Consider the following 21,626-nt stretch of genomic DNA (forward strand, 5'->3'; position numbering starts at 1 on the left):
CCACTGTCAACCAGAAGAAGCAGACATTGTAGCAACAGCCAAATGGTGTAACAGGATTAGCATCTGAAAATATCCCAGGCAGGGATTTCCCTGGTCTTATCTTGGCCAGGTCTTAGCAGGCTTTTCTATGCGTGGGGAGCCACACTGGACAAGAAAAGCCTGTGTGACCACAGCCAGGAACCTCTAGTCAACAAGGGACAGGTCAGGTCCTAAACGTGATACACATGACTGGACCTTTGGGAGCATTTACTTTTCTGATGTACACAAACAAGCCTGATTCAAATACAGCTGGTGACATTTTGAAACTGTCTTTTTATGGACCACTCATTTCACCGTTGCCCCTTAACACAGTTATTACACAAGCTTCTTCTCAGTTCATGTCATGGTCTGTGTTATATGATTCTGTGACTGATCGACTGGCAGCCTGGAAATAAAGTTTTACATAAACTATTTTACAATGATGGAGCAGACAGTGAATCCAACAGGCACTGATAATGCAAGAGCAACCCACACTGAAGTAGAAAACAATAGTATCATAATCAGTGAGGGGAGGGAGAGTGAAAGATCAATAATACCAAGAGAACAAGATATTTATATTTTAAGGGTGGGGCTTCGTTTACAGGGTGAACAACACACACAAAACAAAGACAGGAAATTTGAGCCACACAGCCATGCGTACCTTTTGCTTTTTCTGCCTCAATGGTAGCTATGTTAGTAGGAGTCGAGGAAGGGGGGAAAAAATAGAGTCGTCAAAGGCAGCCAGAGACAGCAAATACAACAGCAATATCAATCTGTAAAGCCCAGTGCAATAAACAGGGGCCACAGATGGCAGAATATAGGCCAGTACCCATGGCACAGTTATCATGGCGGTAAAATTCACCGCAGCTGTAAAAACGTCATCAAATCACTCAGGTTGGTGGTGGGTGATTTTGTAAGGTTAGAGAGAAGAAGCCTGTTAGAGATTTAAGACTGTGTTGGTGTTAAAGGGTCACAAGGACTTAGGTGTGGAGAGCTGAGGGGGGATTTGGCTGAGCACTAAGAGTCTAACACTGGGACGAGATGCGCTAGAATGACCAGGCAGGATGACGCATTTGTTCACAGTGGCCTTACAAAGCTGCAGTACACATGTACATTCTGTGTGTCTCACACACTCACACTCACATACACACACACCTCATATTTGAATAACATACATATTCACTTGTTACTGAATGTGCATCTGCGCGGAATATTGGAATCTGTAATTGAAAACAATCATCTGTGAAAATACTATATACTTGAAAAAATGCCATGTTTACGATGAATGAGAGCTGTGGCAGCACTGCTTTATAAGGTGCTTCGTTAATAGTGACACTTGGTGATGGTTAATGGTGACGCTACAACCACAATTCTATGTTTTAGTTTTAAAAACGAAAACGGCTGCTTTGAGTTTCTAAGCACCTACAATGAAAAAGCTGAGAAATGCTTTGGGCCCCATTTTAGTTTGAGAACTCCGGGCCGGCGTTGTAGTCAGGATGGGGAAAAACGGAGAAGTTCGGAATCAATGATCCAGTGACCCGCATTCGCTTCCTGATTGGTTCTCATTAGTCACAACTCAATGGATATTAGTGAAGGCAAAATGTTGTAAACACTTAACCGAGACAGTCTGCTTCCTGTTTACACTGGCACACACATGCCCAGCTAATGTAAATGGTCACTTGATATACATTTTCAAATGTGTTAGTATGATTGGGATTATTACTGATGCGGTGTTGAAGCACTCGTGTTTGGTGCCCTTCCTAAACAAAAATGTATTAGTGTGGATTCAGCCCTAAGAAAACATTTTTTTCTTGTATTAAGAGTGGAGGATGGTCAACAATGCATTATCACTTGCCCTCACTTTGTATGAATCGGCCTTGTTGACCTGAAAGCTGTGCCTAGGGAAGCGGACATAGACAATGACATTCTCCAAAAGGTCACAACGTGTGGTTTCTCCTTTGATTGCTCTGCGGCTTCTGTAAGCCTCCAGCATGTCAAAGTGTGACTCCCAGCATGTCCTCTGGCGGGCAAGGCCAGGTGCTGACCTTTAGATCAGAGGGTCAGCACCCACTTCCTGGTGACAGGCTGACCTCCCCGGCCGGCCGGCCCACAGCTCATCCTGAAAAACGTTCTGCTGCACGGAGGCATGGCTCCAGTCAAAGTCCAGCCGGTGCTTCCTGTGGTGGGCATGACGCCATTGATCTAGAACCCTTTAAAAGGGCCTAAAGCAGGACAGGGAGGCTTGTCTCACCAAACTGGAGGTGAGTATTATCACCAATGAAACTACTAACTTGTTATGATCATTAAAAGGGAGTTCACTGTGCTTTATTCATGCAGCTGTAAAAAGTACAAGTGCAAGCCATGTACACTAGTCCAGTAACGTAACAGAGACTGGGAAGAACAATGACTGTATATCCTGTGCCTATTTTGTCACACTTCACAAAAAATGTCAGTAAGTGGTTTAATTTTACATCGCTGAGCAGCACAACACAACACCACTGGAAAACATTTGCTCACTTGGAGTAAAAAAAACATACACGCACTTGATGAGGGGATATGTAAATGTCCCTCATGGTGTATAGGTTGTGTTAAAATGGCAGCAAGCGAGTTAAAGAAGATGGTTATTAAACATAAAACACACTTACCGGTCTGTAAGGTCTGCTTTCCCCCTGACAACACTCCCAGTGGAAGAGTTCCAGTTGGGGTCAGCCCTTTGAGTGTTAACACACTCTCGCTTTCCTCCCTAGTGCACAAACAAACACACACAAACATATTACATTTCAGCAAGCAGGCTGGCAAATCCGACCTGGTGGTTACGGCGCTGTTCTGTAACCAAGAGGTCTTAAGTTTAGTCATCACTCAAAATTAACCTGTGCCCACTCGCTCTCTGCTTGATGGAGCAACAGAAGGTCAGCTTTAAACGCCTCCAGCCAAACACACATTTGTCCTGGTTCTCTAACTGGGTCACTGATGAGTTGTGTCAATTTTAGCAGCTGGAGCAATATTTTTAAGGATTGGTTACTAACTTTACGATTTGTGTCAACACACTTGTATTTTCATTTTCTTATTCCTCCTCTAATGAATCAAAAATAAATAGGGATTGTATTCATACAGAAAAGCAACGTGTTCGTACTGACAACTTACACCACTACAAAAGAATCTAACCAGTTAAGAATTTATGAAAACATGTGTCTAGCCAAGTGACATCTGGATTTTTTTCTACATTTGATTCTATCTGAGCCTGTAACACCCTTTTAAGCCACTGAAGCAAGCTGTGCTCCGCATGTTGCCCACTTGCAGCAGACGGACAAGCAGCAGCACACTTCATCAGGAATATTGCTTAATGTCATTATACAGTCTCGCAGCACGGTGACTCATCTCATGCCAGCTCATTAATCCTAGCGGACCAACATTGTGTTTTCAGAAACAACCCTATTGTGCACTCAACTGACCCCATTTGTTTCACTAACCCTCTTGGCACTGTTGTGACCTGCGATTCAATGGAGGTAATTCTGACACTCCACCCTGCTGAGCTCATGGTGATCCAAATGTACATGTACACAAGCCTTTTCCAGCTGCACTGTTACCATGAAAGAGGAAGAGGAATATCATAGGGGGAGCATTAGTGACAGAGTCAGACCTGAGAACGGAGAAGACCCGGGCCATTTTCCCCACAGCGCGAATCTTGTTTCTGATGACCTCCTTACGCATCGCTGAGGTGCCACCTGGAAAAAGTCCAGAATGTATGGTTAACAGCCAGTATACCACCCTGAGTACTCAGGTCTCTATCATTTGCTACTGATTTTCTAAGCACTAACGTAAAATGAACATGTTGTATCAAAGACTTGTGGGACGAAAACAAAGGATGAAGGGATGATGCATTTGAGAGATGAACGGAGAGCTTAATGGTGTGTTTCCGAGCATAGTGGCTGTTCTCCAGGGGGCTGAACTGTTTCATCAACATCAGACATTTATGATAAGTGCAAACCACCTACCGACATTAGTATATCAATTAAGTGTGTGCCAGGACTCATTAACAATTCATCAAATTTTAAAAGTTGATTGGAAATGCAATTTGCAGAATGAGAGAACAGAACCATAGAGAAGTGAGAGACAATCTACAACCCGAGCAGATGTGCAGACTTTCTATATCTATGTATTTTTAGACCACAGCAACCAATAACCAATTTTCTGTGCTATATTCAGTGCCACATGTCTTAAAATCTATAATATCACAGAAATAAGTGTACCTGGAATGTATAACTGGAATTGTTTATAATTCATTAATAAAAACAAAGCTGTTCCACAACATTATTACATACTGTAAAAGCAACTCACATACTCAACCTCACTCATTCGTTCACCCACCCACACTTCAGCCACACGTCACTCACCCACCTCACTCAAATTAAATTGCTTTAGTAGCTGTTAGGATACAGTGCCAAAATAAAGTATTCACTAGTGTTCAGAAGCAGCATTCAGTATTTACTCTCATTTGTATGTCTGTGAGAGAATGTATGTGTGTAATTTGAAAATATGCTGTTTTATCAGTGTTTCATTTCTAAAGTTTATTTGAAAACGATAGACACTTTGAAAGTAATTCCCTTTTGTGTTAATGTAGTACACTAAGTGTTGCTCTGTAGGCAGGAATGCAAGAGCAATTGATTAGTGGAAGAGTGCACAATTACTTGTTTAGGACAAATAAAGTTGCGTTGCAGCAGAATCAAATACAATTGAAGTAACTAGTGACCAAAGCTTCAGACATAAAACAGAAAAAACATAATATGCCTCCATACTCCTCGTGTGGTGTCATTGTGGCCACAAGCCCCGACATTAAACCTTTGAGTACACAGTTTACCTTCATATTGGTCATCTCCCTCTGACATGAGCTCATCGTCCGAGCAAATGTTCAGCACATTCACCAGCATCTCCGTCACTATGGGAGAGAAGCCACTTAAAAACATTTTTGAGGTAGGGTTTAAGCCATCATTAACACAATTAAAGACTTACAAATGGACAACATGCACAAAATCAATTATGATCTATGACTTAAATAAACTCCAGATTGATTTATCAGTTAAGAAATATATTGTATTATTTATTGCTGTACTTTTTGTTAATGTTTTATAGCAGCAGCTCTTACAGTAAACTAGCCCACTGTAAAATGATCTCATATTCCATGACTTACAAGAGGGGAAACAATTCTGGGCCAGTCTGAGTCTGGATACTCCACTAAGTCAATGAATCACTGACAAATCAATAAAAAGGCTTTCCATTCACATTCTCCTCGAGAAAACATACCCTTCTCTCCAACAAAAGGCAAAGACCATGTGAAGACGTCCATGAAGTTGGGCAACCAGTAAGGGTGAGGGGAGCAGTTGAACTGTCGGATGTTCATCACATTGTTCTCATATTTTAATACGGCAGCTAGGATTGACAGAGGGAAAGAGATGGGAGGAGAGATTCAGGGATTGAAGCAGGTAAATACAAGAAAAATGAAACAACAATGAGAGTGAGGAAAGAAAAAAAGAAACCTTTATTATTGTAGACATCTAGGTAATTTGGAGCTGAAAAGATTGTGATTAATGAAGGGAAGCCTGTGGTCTGGCTTTTTCTGTACATCCGATACCTGTACATCCACAGACAAAAAGACTCAGCAAACCTGTTGCACATTAAAATATGCTGGAAATGAATGAAAGAAAACCCGGCTTACCCTGCATCCTGTGCTTCATGGGCTCTGATTACTGACAGCAAGTTATTGTTTACCAAAAAGTCACAGACTGCTGAGTAACTGCAAAGTGAAAGAGAAACAGAAGAGGAGAGACCTGTCAAAACACTATGTGGAGGTTAAATGTATACCATTAAAGGAACAGACTGTTTGTCATTTTCCGCATGCTAGCATGCCCCCTGGCCTGCTGAGCTAGGGGTTTAAAGATGCTGAGCATCCAGAGCCAGGACTCTGGTATTAATGAGCTCTGCTGGTTTCTCCAGAAGCTGAGGAGTAAAGCCAGAGCAGAGGGAAGAAGGTACAGAGCAGAACAGCTCAGCCGGGTGAGGCCACTCTAGGGTTTTACTGCCTTTCTTTCTTTCTTTTTTTCACTGCCCAACTAATCCACTGGAAATGCTAGGGAAAAATGAGTGGGCGATCAACATTTTATGAGATCTACATCAGGCAAAGATTAATGGTTTCTGACATTTAACACTTCAGTGGATTCAGATAAGGGCAGGGCACTAATAGATACAGAAAGCAACTTAAAATATACGAAAAAATGTTTCTTTATTAAAAGAAAATAACAAAATTGTAGCAAGTGTTTCTGAGCAGTCCCTTCTAGCTGTATGCCTGCCAGGGCTCTGTTAAGGTGAGCGCAACATGCACAGCATTGTGACATGTCATACCTGACAAGCTTCATGGTGGCTGTAAAGAAAAAATACTTAAGATGCAGAATGTTGTACTTTCCAAAAGAAATGGAAGTTTAAGACAAGCCAGTGTTTAGTTCCCATGGATGCACATGCAGTGATGAAACTTTCCAATTGCAGCGTCATTACAGTTGGAAACATGCAGCTAAACTGGATGAGTTACGAGGATAAATGCTCTTGGGTGACGTTAATGCTTTTCGGCAGATTTTGGTGCCCCCACAAGCATCTTTTACAAGACCACATTCAGATGGAGACAATGTTATGCAGGCAAGTTTTGCAGTGAGCGAGCCAATAGCTAAAAAGCTGAAAACCTCATTCAGAAGGAGAGGTTGTGAAGGAGCCTTGTTGCTGCTGTGGAGCAGCTAGAACCAGACAAAGTAAAATTGTTCCAAAGTGTCAGTCTGTATGGAAGAACCTTCAGATAGCAGATCACTGATATAGTACGACAAATTAATAAAAACTTGTTGGTTGGCCTATGATGACATAGCAGACATAAACTGTCCAACAAGCATAATGCTTATGTGAGGAATCACCACTTAATTTGACACGAGGGAGGATTTACCGTCTTTACAAGACATACATGGCACGATTAAACGTAAGGCTTGTTTTGGCTAAAAGCCGTGAGAAGCATCATCATCATCATCATCATCATCATCACTACCATCTGTCATCAGATGCCTTGTCAAAGAGAAGCAGTTATAACAATTGCATTGGCAAGTTAAGTGTGATGGTGATCATAGTGTGTCAGTGTGTCCAATAATTTTGTGTAGCCCTCAAAGGTTGCTAAGTATTTGTGAAATTGACAAATTAAGCTGTTCTGATATCAATCAAATTCAGTTTGGCCCAAGGTACTGTTTAAATATGTGCACGTGGTATTCTGTCAACAACATCTTAAGACCCATTTTCAGTTTCTGGCTCTTAATTGTGTCTTTATTTACACATGTATATATATATATTTTTTTTGTATGCCACTAAGTTTTTTTCTCTGCTCTTCACCATTTCTGAACCCATATTCATCAAACATTCATCTGTTAACCATTTTGTAAATTGATAATGTGGTCATGTCACTTCATACTTTCAACAAGCTGTTAGCCTGTTATGAGAGAGGCTCAGCATATTCACTAATGTACTGTTATTTGAGGCTACAGCAGGAGTGATGAACGCAGCAGTTTAATACCTGAAAAAGTAAGAGCAGCCTCTGACGGAGTTATGGTTGAAGTGCTCTGTTGTCTTTTCGCTGCCGTAGTCCTCACCAGGGTCGGCCCAAATCAGGTCACACATTGGCCCAAATGCAGGAGGCTCTTTAAACCTGTCTAACTATTAAACACAAAACAAAGACACACTGATTTAGATCAACTTCTTACATGAAGGAAACCACTATGATAGAGAAGTAAATGGACTACAATAACAATTTTATGAATTATAGTATATTTGATTTTGTACAAAATCTATTTGTAAATTCTGAGATAGTCCAACATCATAATTACGCTATTTCAGTATCAACTTCCTGCGTCAGTGGTTGATCACTTACTTTTCTTATGTCATCTAGGCAGTTGATTTCTGGTGAGAGTCCGCCGTGTACACACAAGAACTGTTGATTGAGCAGGGCAGCGAGGGGCAGGCAGTCAAAGGCCTCCATACAGGCATCATACACCCGTTCAGAGTATTTAATTTTACCTGCAGAAAACACATGACAACATATAGTGAATCGTTGTAGCTCATCACATGTATTAATAATCACAAATGCCAAAAAATCTGTTTCCTGATGATTTCAACGAAAGAAGCCGAATGGATTGCACTGATTAAGATTCACTGCAGTCAGTATATAAGCTAATACAAAGAGTTTTCTACTGTATAATGAAACATCGCTAGTCAGAGGCAAGTGATTTAGCAAACAGCCATCAGTGTTCTAAAATCACAATGAAGAGATTAATGGAGCAACCAGAATGCATTTACTTTTCTTGTACTGTTTTGATCTCCTCAACCTTATCTGCATATGTAATTTACATACATGCTAATGAATACCATTACCATAATATTATATGGTTTAAATATATGTCAGTAAGTTAATAATACACCCTGGCTTCTGATGCAGAGACCACGGACAGCTCCACAGCCCGGGCACAGTCTTTTCATACATGTTTGGGCCGTGAAAAGTTTCTTTTATAGTTTTTAGCGGCTCTGTCAGTAATTTACTGCTCCTCTCTGTGTCCCTACCATTCGCGCTGTGCACTGCACCAACTGTATAAAACCAAACTGAGCGCGCCGCCATCTCATGCGGCTCCAACCACATTGACTAAGTTTATAAATGATGTTGTTTTTACCCAGTCTGAGTTTACGCAGGATGTAAGGGAGAAAATCTGTGACTTTTTAAAACCGGCCCTCAAATATGTGCACATTTACTGTGTATGGCTAAATGTTCACATGCATGCAGGACCACAATAGGTGTCTATCTATGTCTGTATTATACAGGGCCTGTGTGTGTGTGTGTGTGTGGCTGCTCTCCATTCTCCACCAGTTTGTTGTCTCCAACATGAAAATTAATAAGCTTCATCTCCACTGTGGAGTAACGCTGATGAACTGACACATCTTGTTTTGGGACTTCCTGATGTCTCACACACTGACAAACACATCTTTCATGTGAGCCAATTATCTCATAGTTACTACTATTCTTGCAAAAAACTGCCAACTGGCATTGCACTGCCACTCAATAACCAATATTTCTCCAAACTATGTTTTATTTATGCTTCATCTCTGGATGATCAATCAACCTTCTAAAGTGACAGTCGGAGCTATCTTCACATATAATCCGAGTAACATGTCTTACACTTATACCCTGGCTTTGTTTGAAATCTGAAACATGATAGGTACCAGCCACTCTGAAGTGGCACAGAGAGCAAATTAGACTGGCCTTCATATGGCTGAGAGAAGCGCTGCACTTACATTCCTGTTTGAAGGTGAAGTACTCTGTGAGGTGCCGGCACTCATGGTTCCCTCGCAGGAGGAAGAGTGTGGTGTTGTGGTTGATCTTGAGCGACCAGAGGTAGAGAACACACTGGGAGGATGAACAGTGAGAGAGAAAAGGTGGGAACAGGGGAGTAGAAGGAAAAGTTAGAAGTGCTTTCCTGAACATGTCTGACCCCGACAATCTCCTGCTGCGTTATTCATATGAGAAAGGAAAACTCATGTCTAAGTTCATGTCTAAGAACAGCTTATGTCAGTCGGACAGTGACCTTGATCAAGCCAAGTTGACTGCCAGGTTAATTTGTAGGTTGCAGGTGGTTTTATTACAATGGGATGAAAATGGAAGTACTCACACTACACTGTGCCACCAGGAGCTCTGTGCACGAGTAAATTGCTGAGCTCCACAGACAGATTCATTATTTTCTTCACACACTAATCTCATAAGAAACGCTTTATCATGTTTCCCTCCGACCACATTGAAGGCTCCAATTAAAAAACACAGAAACTCTATAAAAACCAGGCCAGCATTTACAATCCAAATTAGCATTCTCTTCAGTGCTCAGACCCGGCACAGCTCAATAGCTGCCACTCCGCTCTCAGCCCACTCTTAACCTGCACTAACCATGGCCTCCCGTTAAGTGGCTGGAACGAGATGCCAAGGTAACCACAGCTGGCAGGCATGTATTCACATTAACCAACGACGTAAAAAAAAAAATTAGGGGGAGCAAGGACTACCTGGTCTTGTTCACTTCAGTTGTTGGGAGGAATAGTGACCTGTGAAGTGTGGTTAAATGTGTAGAGGGGGCTGTTGGTGCATGGGACTTGATCTCTCATGTGCGGAGGTGGAGAGAGGGACATGGCTTGGAGTCGTTGGAAGCTGACATGGGTTTTAATGAGAGCCCTCAGTTTGAGCCTGAAGTGTGGGAGGCAGACAGAGGGAATGGTACAAAGCTTTGTGTGACAGACGTGCACGTGCACACACACACGCACACACACACACACACACACACACACACACACACACACACAGCAGGTGTTAGGAGGTTTACTCCAAAGACACACTTTTGGATCAAAGACACTTATAAGTGGATAAAGAAGAGCTTAGGGAATCACACCCTGATATCTATTTTCATATATCTGTCTTATGAGTTACTAACATGAGATCTGTAAAAATGAAGAGAATTTTCAGTCCTAGTAAAATCAAACAGCCAAGAAACTGTAACTTTAAGGCTCTTTGTTTAGTTTAGTGGTGACTAAATACTTTCTTTAGATGAGTGGAAAGAATGGCCAATACATTTAATTCCAACAAATAAATATTGTAGCAATTAGACTGTAATCATTACCATAAAGGCTGCAAACTAATTTCACTATCAATTCATTTGCTAATGATTTCCTCCATTAACCAATTAATTGTTTAGTCAATAAAATATTAAAAAATACTGAAAGAAATCCAGTATCATCTTGAAATTCCACCATTAGTCAAGATTTTGTAAAAATCCTAAATATACAGACCCTACCATCATAAATAACAGAAAAGTAGCAAATCATCAAATTTAAAAGCTGAAGAACATTCGTCCTCTTTTGACTAATCATTAAAAGCTAGGGTTGGAAATCCAGGAAAAGCAAGCAAGAGCAGGCTTCACTTTGAAAAAAGTAACAATACATCCCACCCCCAACAGCCGCCTCATCGAAGCTACACCCCCAAAACACATGACTGTTCACCGTCTGACAACTGCTAGAGGCGGACTTTTCTGTGATTTGTTCGCTAACTTCTGGCCGCTCGGCAGGCAGGCCGTTTAGTGACATGAACACCAGCCAATCACTGTATCTGGTCCAAAGGGTCGTGTTTATTACAGTCCTGCGAGGGCCACAGACACTGGCTTATTCTTTTTTTTTCAGACTGTATAATTTATTGATGGCTATCATGATGTGGATTACAACAAATAAGATAAGTGTTTTAGAAAAAAACTTAGAAAACTTACCGTTAATAGACTAATTGCTTCAGCAGCATTGATCAAAATAACGTTGTCAACGTTTGTAATACATGTTAAACTGCAAACAGTCAGTCAGCGCAAGAAACTCAGGCTAAATGATCCATCCCTCCACTCCACCGCCTTGGTTTTAATTATATCTGAATACATGCTTAGCTACATATATAAACATACAGTCTTTGTTCTATTTAATTAGCTGCTCTATGTTAGTTGACGGCAGGATGTAGACTCTAGGCTCCTCTGTGATCACACCTATGCTTTAGCTGCAGTGGGTGGTGGAACACTGGAGTGACACTGATAAGCACAGTGGCTCAGACAAAGTGAAGTGCTTTTCAAGTGATGAAGAGGTTATACACCTCTGTTGGATTGGCTGCGTTTTAAGAGTCTCTCTTCAGTAGAAATACATTTGAAACCAAGCACAGTGGCCATTTTTAAAGGTCTTCAGCGGACTCAAAGCTTAAACAGGCATCAGCCTATCATTCACCATGCTGTTTCAGTCTTCTCTTTTCATCTGTGACATTTCACCCACCTCAATGTACTACCCAGTGTTCATCAAAAGCCCCCACAGGGTGCTCAAAATGTTAGCATACAGCTTGTTGAGTCTTATACAACTGGCTCCGGTGTGGAGCAATACTAAATATTGCACTCCTACTTGAGGAGTTCCTCTTCAGGATATCAGAAAACAATCAATTGTGTAAATGATTTGCCAAAAATGTATTGAAGCAAATGACAAGCTAAATAATAGATTACGTTGAGAGATTATTCCAACTTTCTATATATATATATATATATATATATCATGATGTTTTTGGCAACACTAGTCATTTGGTGAAAATCTGGTAATGTGACAGCCCTAATACTAATACAGGTGGAAAGTAGAGGAGACAATTAAATAGCAGATTATATTATTTATTTTACCCATGAATCTGTCACAAATGTATCTACCATGAATCCAAGTTTACTATAGCTGCCACCCTCTGGTTAGGGGTCTCAGTACGAGCACTGCAGCTGCCAAACTCCAGCTCTCTGTTCCAATTCTCCTTCTAATTTATAACTGTTCCAACCAGAACGTATGAACTGTAGCCTTTAGACAAGTTTCTGAAATACAATTTCAAAAGGTCAAAATACATTTGTCCAAGGAGCAGCAGTAGGACCTAAAGATTTAGTAGCTTTACTGAGCATTAGTCACCATGTTAACCATCCAGAGCATTGATAAAGGACACACCAACATTCAATGTGTCTTCGTTACATCATCTATGTTATAATCCATGGTCTTGTGAGTTACACTCAGATGCACGCACACAGTGTCAGTTCTGGGTAGCCTAACATTTTTTGGTATAAAAAAAAAAAAACATTAGAAAAAATGTAAGCCAGAAGCTTTCATGGAAAATATTGCAATGTTGAATTAAACGGTGGGTGCTGTGCACTGTTACACACCCACAATAAAGAGTGTCTAACAAACAATAGTCTGAACATGGTTAACATGTTACGACAGCAGAATGCCACAATGTAATACAGTTGAAGAAGGACACGCTACACAGGGGAAATCACATAAACATGTGAAAAAAAAAATATATATATATATATGTGCAAAGTGTTTTCACTGACAAAAAACCCAAATGTTTTTTATTCAACTGTACAATAAATACTTAAAACTAATTTAAAATATGAAGGAAGAGCAACTTACCTCAATACTGAAGTATCCTCGATCTACGTAGTCACCGAGGAAGAGATACCGTGTGTTACTGGGTGATCCCCCAACTTCAAACAACTTCATAAGGTCAAAGAATTGACCATGGACATCACCGCATACTGCCGGAAGACAAACACACTGCAGTTAAATGCTCATGTTATGATAACATCATCAACAATGTATACAAAGGATCTCTACATTTGGACATTAACACATTTTCCATTCAAAGCCAAATCTTTATTTACTTCTCAGAACTGATTTTGATTTAGTAATAAGCCAAAATTGTCTATTCATTACAACCTTCTCCTACAAACTGAAACAGAGATTGCACAGTTTCACAGAATTATATTTATTATGTCAATAAATATTGTGATATGAAAGTTAACATTGCAAATGTAAGAATGTTTTTATTAAAGTCAAACCGGACGACAGTTTCATAAATATTCAATTCAGATTCAATAGTCTCTATACTGAATAATAGTAACCGGTTTCAACTCAGCTATCATGGAAGGGAATCGTTTGGATTTGAATCAATCACTGTGATTTAATTTCATACCAATTATTACATTTTAAGTTTCAGTTTATTTCTTAGTGCTAAATGAAATAAAACTTAAGTCAGACATTTTCCTGAGATTTAGTTTCTAAGTATGTTTGGATTGAACAGCTCAGAGGGAGCAGGTGTTTTCAAGTCATTTAATCAGATAATCCAAGTCATTGAATTAACTCTAACTTTATTTTGAAAGGCACTATTATGAATAACGTTTATGTTGATTATTGTCCAGAATGGCTGTGGTAGCAGCAGTAGTATCATTATGAATGAGTTGAGTCTAAAAATCTGGAAGGTCATTGGATTTGGCAAAGGAGTTGGCATGTGCCAGCTGCTGGCGGACAAAAAAAAAGTTGTTATGGTTCAGTGTTTACTCTGTGTTCACCACATGTCATGTTGTCTTGAAATGACTAATTCATAAGCATCCAACAAGTAGAAGTCCCAATGACCAGAGCTGCTATGGAGGAATCTGCACTGCTAGTACTGACAGGTATTTTGTAGTTTCCTTTAGGGTGCAGCTCAGGTTCATGGGTAACATAGTTTCCAGTTGAAGGATGGTCTCCCTCTTTGCTATGTTGCCATACAAATACACACTTTGAAATGTCCAGTGGGCATCTGCCAGCCTACCTGTTATAGGCGCATCCACCTCCAACAGGCACTTCTCTTGGCGTAGGATGTTGGCCCCATCATTGATGATCCTGAGAGCCACGTCCTCTTCAACCCTGCCCTCCTTGACAAGATGGTTGCGGAGCAGCTCTGCGTTGGGTTTGCCATCTTCAAACAGCTCTTTTATAGTCAGCTTATGTTGCGGAGGGTATGGCACAGCTGGGAACAAAAACAAGCAACATTATATGTCATGATAAACAGGTTAGAGCAGACATTTTCCAACTCGTGCCCCCTGAGGAGGTGAGCTTTAATTCTGTTTGACTTAAACTCCCTCAGGATGTTATTATCTCCAATGTCCATCATGAATAAATGTCCATAAATTCTTTTAGAATGAGGAAAAAAGATACTTCAAAACTTCTTTGAAAACTTCTATTATCAAACTACTCCAGAATAACTGTCTATACATTTATGGCAACATTACTAATAGACATAATGCTAGCAGCTAATTCTGCATACTTTTAAATGGTGCTAATTTGCTAAATGCACACAGATATAGGCTGAAAAACAAGGCTCAAGTTCGAGTTCATAGTAACCGACTCCCTGGCAACATATATATATATATATGTCGTAGAAAGCCCCTAAAATATGAGGAGTGTAGTTGTATAACAACATGACTATCTTCCCTAAATCCAAAAAGGCAAAGAAGGCTACTAGGAGTTACAAAACCCATTAATATTTACTATTCTTATGTTGCATTGCCTACAGCAATAAGGTCAGAATGTCAACATGCATTTGATATTTGTGTAACAACAACTCCCTCTCCACCCTTTTTCCATATCCATTTGTTACAGCATGTGCAGTTTCTAACATGTATAATGTCATCATCACTGTCATTATATATATATATATATATATATATATATATATATATATATATATATATATATATATATATATATATATATATATATATATATATATATATATATATATATATATATATATATATATATATATATATATATATATCCTGCTTGCCGTCCATAATTGTTCATAAAAATCCTGCATGCTATAAAAATAATAATAATAATAATATGCATCTATAGAAATGTATAGCACACAATATACATATCCAGTATTCATTATTCATTTAATTGTTCTACTTTATTGCACAACTTATACTGTTTACAACACAAAGAACCAGTTGACTTGTGTGCATTCTCTAATGGTGGATATATTTCACATGCTATTGTACTGTACAGTCCAGACCATCCACAACAATAATCAAAATATTTTTGGACCATTCTCTAACTTTTTTGTGTCCTCAACTCTATGTCTATGTAAGTACAATGAAAGTGATGTAAAATGTTGAGTCAAATTCCTTGTATGTGTACACCCCAGAAAAAAGCAACACTGAGCAGAAGAAATCTGTTCCATCTCAGATGGCATTTAGTAAAGTTGTAATCATGACAGGTGACATGAGCACTGACTCAGCTAAGGTGAAGTTACTGGTACAGGAGGAAGGACTCATACACCTACATGATGATGACATGTGAGAGATGCGCAAGACAGACGGTAAGAAGCCCCGCACCTCTCTTGACCCACCCTCCCTCAGTAATCTGCTCCACACCACCTACACAATCCTTTTACTGTCATCACAAAAGGTCAACGCTTTTGAGGCTAAGACCTGAAAGCTTCAAGATCAGAGCACAGTCAAGTGTGCGACAAGTAAAACTGCAAAATGTATCACCGTGTGATAGAGGATCCAGCAGTGGAACACAAGTGCAGATAAGAGAACACAGCAGCTACCGATGAAATGGTAGTCGTAATTCATTAAAAACTTCACATACTTAATTAGGAAAACATCACTGGAAGAAAAATGCAGTAAATAGTATGAGAGGTAAATGTATGAAAAATTACCATACTTTCATAAAACACCAGTAGCAGATCGTTGCAGACTAAGCTGCGCTTGTTCAAAACAATAGTAGAGTGTGATCCAAGCCCTGTCACTTCCAGGGCCTGTGAGGTAAAAAGGATTACAGCTGGTGTACCTGATAACAAGCCAGGCACCAGGCACACAACAAATATATTATGGCACCAATTAAATATGGTGTAAATCTAGTCAGATGGGTTTTTCATTCTTGTTTGTAAGGCATGATGAAACCTTACATGGAAAAGTGAAACCATAAGATTAGTGTTTAAAACGACCGTTTGGAGAGCTACAAAAAAAAGGAAACATACCAAAGTACACGCTTGCACTGGTCGTTTCGCCCTGGGATTTCTGCTATCATCAAAATCCATTCACAGGTCAGTGCACAGGACAGCCTGTATCATAAATACCTACATCAGCTTGTACAGATCAGCAGTACTCGTGGTGATAAGCGTGGCAATAAACAAGAAAGAAAGAGGGAGAAGGAGAAAGACATTCTGAGAATGTTTTCACACCCACACAGAGCAAATCAAAGTGCACTCTGAAAAAAGCAATAATGAGTTTTTAGTGTGGGTGGGTTTGCTAATCAGTGATGCAGAGGCAACTAATGTTGTTCTCACTCAGAACTATACAAGGGTCTGAACTTGAGGAATATTGAGTTTAGATTCATGTCTTCTATTATTTAAAAGAAATATTTGATACACACTAAAGCAAAGGCTGTGAAAATAGAGCTGCAGGTGTTTGACTATGTGTAGGCAGTGATGCAGGTAACTGATGTTAGGCCATATTCTATAGTCTGGCCTGCAATAGAAATGTATAGCTCCTTCTTGGCTAGCCTGTGCTGAGAACAAGCTGTCATGCATTGACCAGTGTGATATAAATAAACAGTAAGTGCTCCCAGGCCTACGAGGCACGGCCATGAAGACAGCTCTGAGGTGAGGTACGAGCCTTAAGAACAGATTAGGTAAAGCCTCTATTAGCAAGGGCTTCCAGATTCACGGGCTGTTTACCTAAAGGCCTTGACACATTTTAAAGGAAGGCTCCCGTATGGACAAAGCAGACTTTACGAAAACATGATGACACAGAATAGGATACTTTACGGGTAATGAAACAACCAGACCATGAAACGTCCCAGGAAAAAAAAGACACGCTGACCAAATTTACAAGTATTAACCTGGAGGCTGGCCATCATTTTCCAGGCTCGACAATAATAGCTGGACTCAACGCTAAAAAAACTGAACACCTACAACCTCAACAGGAATAAACCCACCACACCCTCCCCCCACTGCCAGTACAATGAAGGCTGGACCAGTCTGTTCAAACACAGATACAAATGAATGTCTGGCTGAAAGTAAACCGCATCGCTCAATCCAAACAGACGCCGCTGTGGGCTGAAAGAAAACAACGGAGCAGAAAAAGTGAAGTGATCCACTCTGGGGGTTTTTCCAGCACATAACCCGGTGAGGAAAAAATGTTTTTGTCATGAATGATCAGCTGCCACAACCCCGAGACTGGCTTCTTATTAGAAACTGCCTGGCCTAATTAGCATTAATGTTTGATGAACTCTTCAAAACCACAGACACACAGTGGGCCACTGCTGCACTGCATCAACACCCACACCGTCTGGCATGACAACAGACGACTCAAGAGACAAAGACGCTACTATCTGCCGTCCTGCCCACACAGGATAATATTTTGGACAGTGATACGAGCCAGCCGCTAGAATATGTTCGCCATTGTTTCAAAATCAACACAATGGGGCGGGATTGAATTACAAAGATGCGGCTGGATAGAGATGAATAGAGCGGACTGTGACTGGATGAATCATGAAGTCCACTTCAGATTGGTCTAATTATCACTGAATGCATTACCCTTGCAAGCTAAATAGCCAGGCTTTGAGTTTTCTCATCATCTCGGTCAATAAATCCATGGGTGTGGTAGAACAACCCCATCTAGCCTCTCTGACTTTTATCTTTTTGACACAGAACAACGGTGGAAAGCAACTATTGTTTCTGAAACCACAAGCAGCCCGGCAAAAGTCTTGTCTTCAGCAAGAACAGGTAGCAGCATACACCTATTAGTCTGCAGTATAATCACACAGAGCCTGGGGACAAAACGTTAGATCAAATGATCAAATGATTGAGCTTCCAGTTCGACTGTGATATGCAGCAGTGGAGCTTAACTGTTGACTTACACAACCAGAGCAGCATTAGTCGTAGGTAGTCTACCTGTTAAGTCCTCTTACGGCCGCTAGTTACACTGGAAGCATCACTGCAGCTAACTGGCAACAAGGTTCGTCCAATAAGGAATTTGAAGAGCCCACTGTTTTTTTCCAATCAAACCTATTGACACGTTTTAATGGTACTGGTTTTTGACAGCAACTTACAGCGGGGTTGTCTTCAACCTTGTCTACATTTCTTCTGTCTTCTTCCCCTTCATGTTCTTATTCTATACTCTCTCCACCATGTGGCTGGCCATGTTGGGAACATCACTGGGGAGATTCTTTCCACAATTAACTCACCCTCTCCCTACTGGCTCACACTTCAGCATTCCAGTCCTCTGGCAGGACACTCTCCCAGTGCCCTTGCAGACAGACATGGATGTGGGCTGCGTTGGCATTAGTTAGGCGTGGAGGTGACAGGGGTGGGGTTTGAGTTCTCCCTCTCATTGACTCTCTCTCTCTCTCTCTCTCTCAGGAGTGGCCTCTCGGTCTGTGCTCTGCCTGCCCTGTCCCGTCTTGTCTTGACGAGGGCAGACACAACAAACGGAGGTCGTGCATGTCCCATAAGCCACGACCTCAGTGTGAAGGAATCCATCTTGTCGAGCTCTGCTGGAAACCTGAGCAGACCTTGGGTATTCTTGTGAGTAGGCAACAACTGCCTGATGAATTAAGATTTCATCCACCCTAAATGTCAAGGAGATCAGGCACCGATATAGGACGCCTTCTCACCTTTGATTTCTGCTGTGTGGTTGTGTGTTACACATGCCAGTGGACAACTGTGGGCCGACCTCTGTGAAGTTCTATCATTAGAAAACACTAGAAAAAGATGTAACCACAGGTAACTGAGCGTCTCCTGGTGTAAAGTGGATGGTTATGAAGTCCTAATTGATCTGATAACTGTATTACTGATTAAAAACACAGAACACAGAAATATAGTTATGAGAGATAGAGCTTGTGTTATGTACGCCCAAGGGCCTGGTGTAGTTGTGGCACACGTCTCCTGAAGAGGATTAGACAAAGTTATTGTACACGCCACAGGTGGCTTCAACTCGATCTGTCGGGGGGTTTTGGGGATGTGAGCAGTGTGCGGGTGTGACACTCACCTTTTACCAGCCGCTCTGTTGTGGACTGCTTCTCCTGTTTGTCTTTGTCCTTCCCTGACATCTTTGCTTCCACTGGAGGCTAATTGCGAGGATGGAAATCTTGATGCAGCCCTCTCGCCAGCTAGCCCCGAGGACAAGCTAGCACCCCGGTGTGGCTGTCAGCTCCGCGCTGACTCCCGGCTGAGGTCGGAGGCACTCGTTTCAGCTCAGCTCTTCCCAAAACAAACACGACCAGATAAACTGACGAAGGAGCTCGAGCACTTGTTGTTGGTCTGGCTAATTAACTAGCTAGCTGCCGGCAACATTAATGCTAGCGAGTAATTACAGCACAACGTAGTATTCTTGACACAGAGTGGCAACGTGATTAAAAACAATACTAAACACACAGAGGTGGCAGTTTGCTGGGTGACATGTGTCCAGTACAACAAACACCACCTGGGTGTGTTAAAGAGGGAGGCTGCCGTTAGCAGCTAATCCGATTTAGTTGCTCTTTCCCAGCTAGTTAGCCAGCAAACATCTCCACGTATTGGCGAGTCTGCGGGCAGCTAAAGACAGAGGACTGGCGTCTCATCTTCTGTAATGTCCAGGCAAAAGACACGCTCACTGACTACGCGTCAACACCGAGAGCTCCTGCCTTTCCGAGCTGCACAGCGCGTCTTGACAGCGGACCCTGCTCCTCCACCTCCTCCTCCTGCTGCTGCTCCTCCTTCTCCGGGATTAGACCCTAATCTGACAGAGAGTGAGGAGCAGCTGTGGATTTCCTACAACATGGTGGAGCCCAGGTGACGTGACTATGGAAACGTAACACGTGGGTCATGGGTGTGTTCAGAGGCTCAAACGTTCACAGTCTCTGGTTCGTCTGAGTGTAAACGGTGGCAGATCTCTCTACACAGCTTTCCGCTGCAGGGAAGACAGAATGTACTTTGTAACTGTAAACTGTGTTTGATTTGATCATCTTCATCTTATTCATTTATAACCATAACCTTACATGACAAGAGACAAGCCACTGACAGAGCAATACAAGGAGGACAAGAACAGGGAAAACAGGCCAGTTATTGTTATTGTTGTTGTTGTGGTTGATGTTATTGTTATTATTACTTTAACCGTTTGGTTCACAATGAGGGAGGTTCAAGAAAATTTAACATAAATATAATAACCATTATGATACTAATCTTATTATTACAGCAATAATCTACTTATTACAAAATATAATAATCTTGTGGAGGGGGGGGGGCAATATTATCTATAACAGTAAGTAATAACAAATACTACTATCATCATCACAATCACCAATAATATTGACAATAATAATAGTCATCGATGAGGACAATGTTTTTTAGTTTTTATTATTTTCCCAACTGCATTTGAACATCTCACGGGTTTTCCCGATTTAACCCGATCAATTCATCTGAAAGTTTTAAACCATCCAGAGATCGAACAACTTATTTCGATTGGATTGGACCAATACAACCAAACACTAATGGCCCGAAGATGAAGAATCAGTATTCTTAGTGTCTTTGGTTTGTTTACTGTCTGTAAACCCCAACAGCTTCAGGACACACCCATTCTCAGTGACCCGGGAGGAGTGGGTGTGTCTCCTGCATTCGATGATGATGATAGTTTGGAAAATTGTTTCAGAAAATGCACATTCATCTGAGTCTTTATATAATTCAGTGGATTTATGAGTTACATCAAAACTGTGGATCATTGGAAGTTTTCCATCTAAATCTTTCTCCATTTATCCGGGACATGAATGCAACGTATCAGGAGTAAGGGTGCATTCAAAACCACAAGTGGTTTCCACATCATTAATGAAGAGTCTTCACTACATTGATGTATTAAAGTTAACCATATTCTAGTACATTCTGCTTCATAGTAGTAACTGTCGCAGTACTTATTATCAGTTGAATATGAAATACTACACAGTAGTTTGAAAGTGGAGAGTTACTTTAAAAACACACAGGAGAAAAATCTTTGGTGATGGAACTGACTGCTCTTTATCTGCGATTTACTTGGGCAATATTTTCAGGCCATTTATTGGCACACGACTAATGTTTATTAATGATACTATTAGCAGCCAGTAAGAAGCTGTAACGTGAAAATGGTCACAGACTGAGCCTCCAACAAAGACTGACT

At 40.9% G+C, this 21,626-nt stretch overlaps 1 protein-coding gene across 5 annotated transcripts in view; it reads right to left on the bottom strand.

Moving 5' to 3' along the window:
- Positions 1-20,264, bottom strand: part of ppp3cca (protein phosphatase 3, catalytic subunit, gamma isozyme, a) — a 42,774-nt gene extending 22,510 nt beyond the window's left edge. The window contains exons 1-13 of one of the 5 annotated variants that reach the window (XM_035167044.2): positions 19,491-20,264; positions 14,258-14,455; positions 13,078-13,202; positions 9,379-9,490; positions 7,967-8,112; positions 7,613-7,752; positions 5,732-5,809; positions 5,553-5,647; positions 5,320-5,445; positions 4,877-4,954; positions 3,659-3,743; positions 2,664-2,761; positions 680-706 (exon numbers count right to left, since the gene is read on the bottom strand). In XM_035167044.2, the coding sequence (XP_035022935.1) occupies positions 680-706; positions 2,664-2,761; positions 3,659-3,743; positions 4,877-4,954; positions 5,320-5,445; positions 5,553-5,647; positions 5,732-5,809; positions 7,613-7,752; positions 7,967-8,112; positions 9,379-9,490; positions 13,078-13,202; positions 14,258-14,455; positions 19,491-19,551 (1,369 nt within the window). In that variant the 5' untranslated portion in view covers positions 19,552-20,264. The remainder of the gene's footprint in view (positions 1-679; positions 707-2,663; positions 2,762-3,658; positions 3,744-4,876; positions 4,955-5,319; positions 5,446-5,552; positions 5,648-5,731; positions 5,810-7,612; positions 7,753-7,966; positions 8,113-9,378; positions 9,491-13,077; positions 13,203-14,257; positions 14,456-19,490) is intronic. The other 4 variants (XM_035167043.2, XM_035167045.2, XM_035167047.2 and 1 more) reach the window with 4 other exon arrangements.
- Positions 20,265-21,626: the final 1,362 nt, after the last annotated feature.

The sequence above is a fragment of the Hippoglossus stenolepis genome, chromosome 9 (assembly GCF_022539355.2).
Source record: "Hippoglossus stenolepis isolate QCI-W04-F060 chromosome 9, HSTE1.2, whole genome shotgun sequence".
Classification (NCBI taxonomy): Eukaryota; Metazoa; Chordata; class Actinopteri; order Pleuronectiformes; family Pleuronectidae; genus Hippoglossus; species Hippoglossus stenolepis.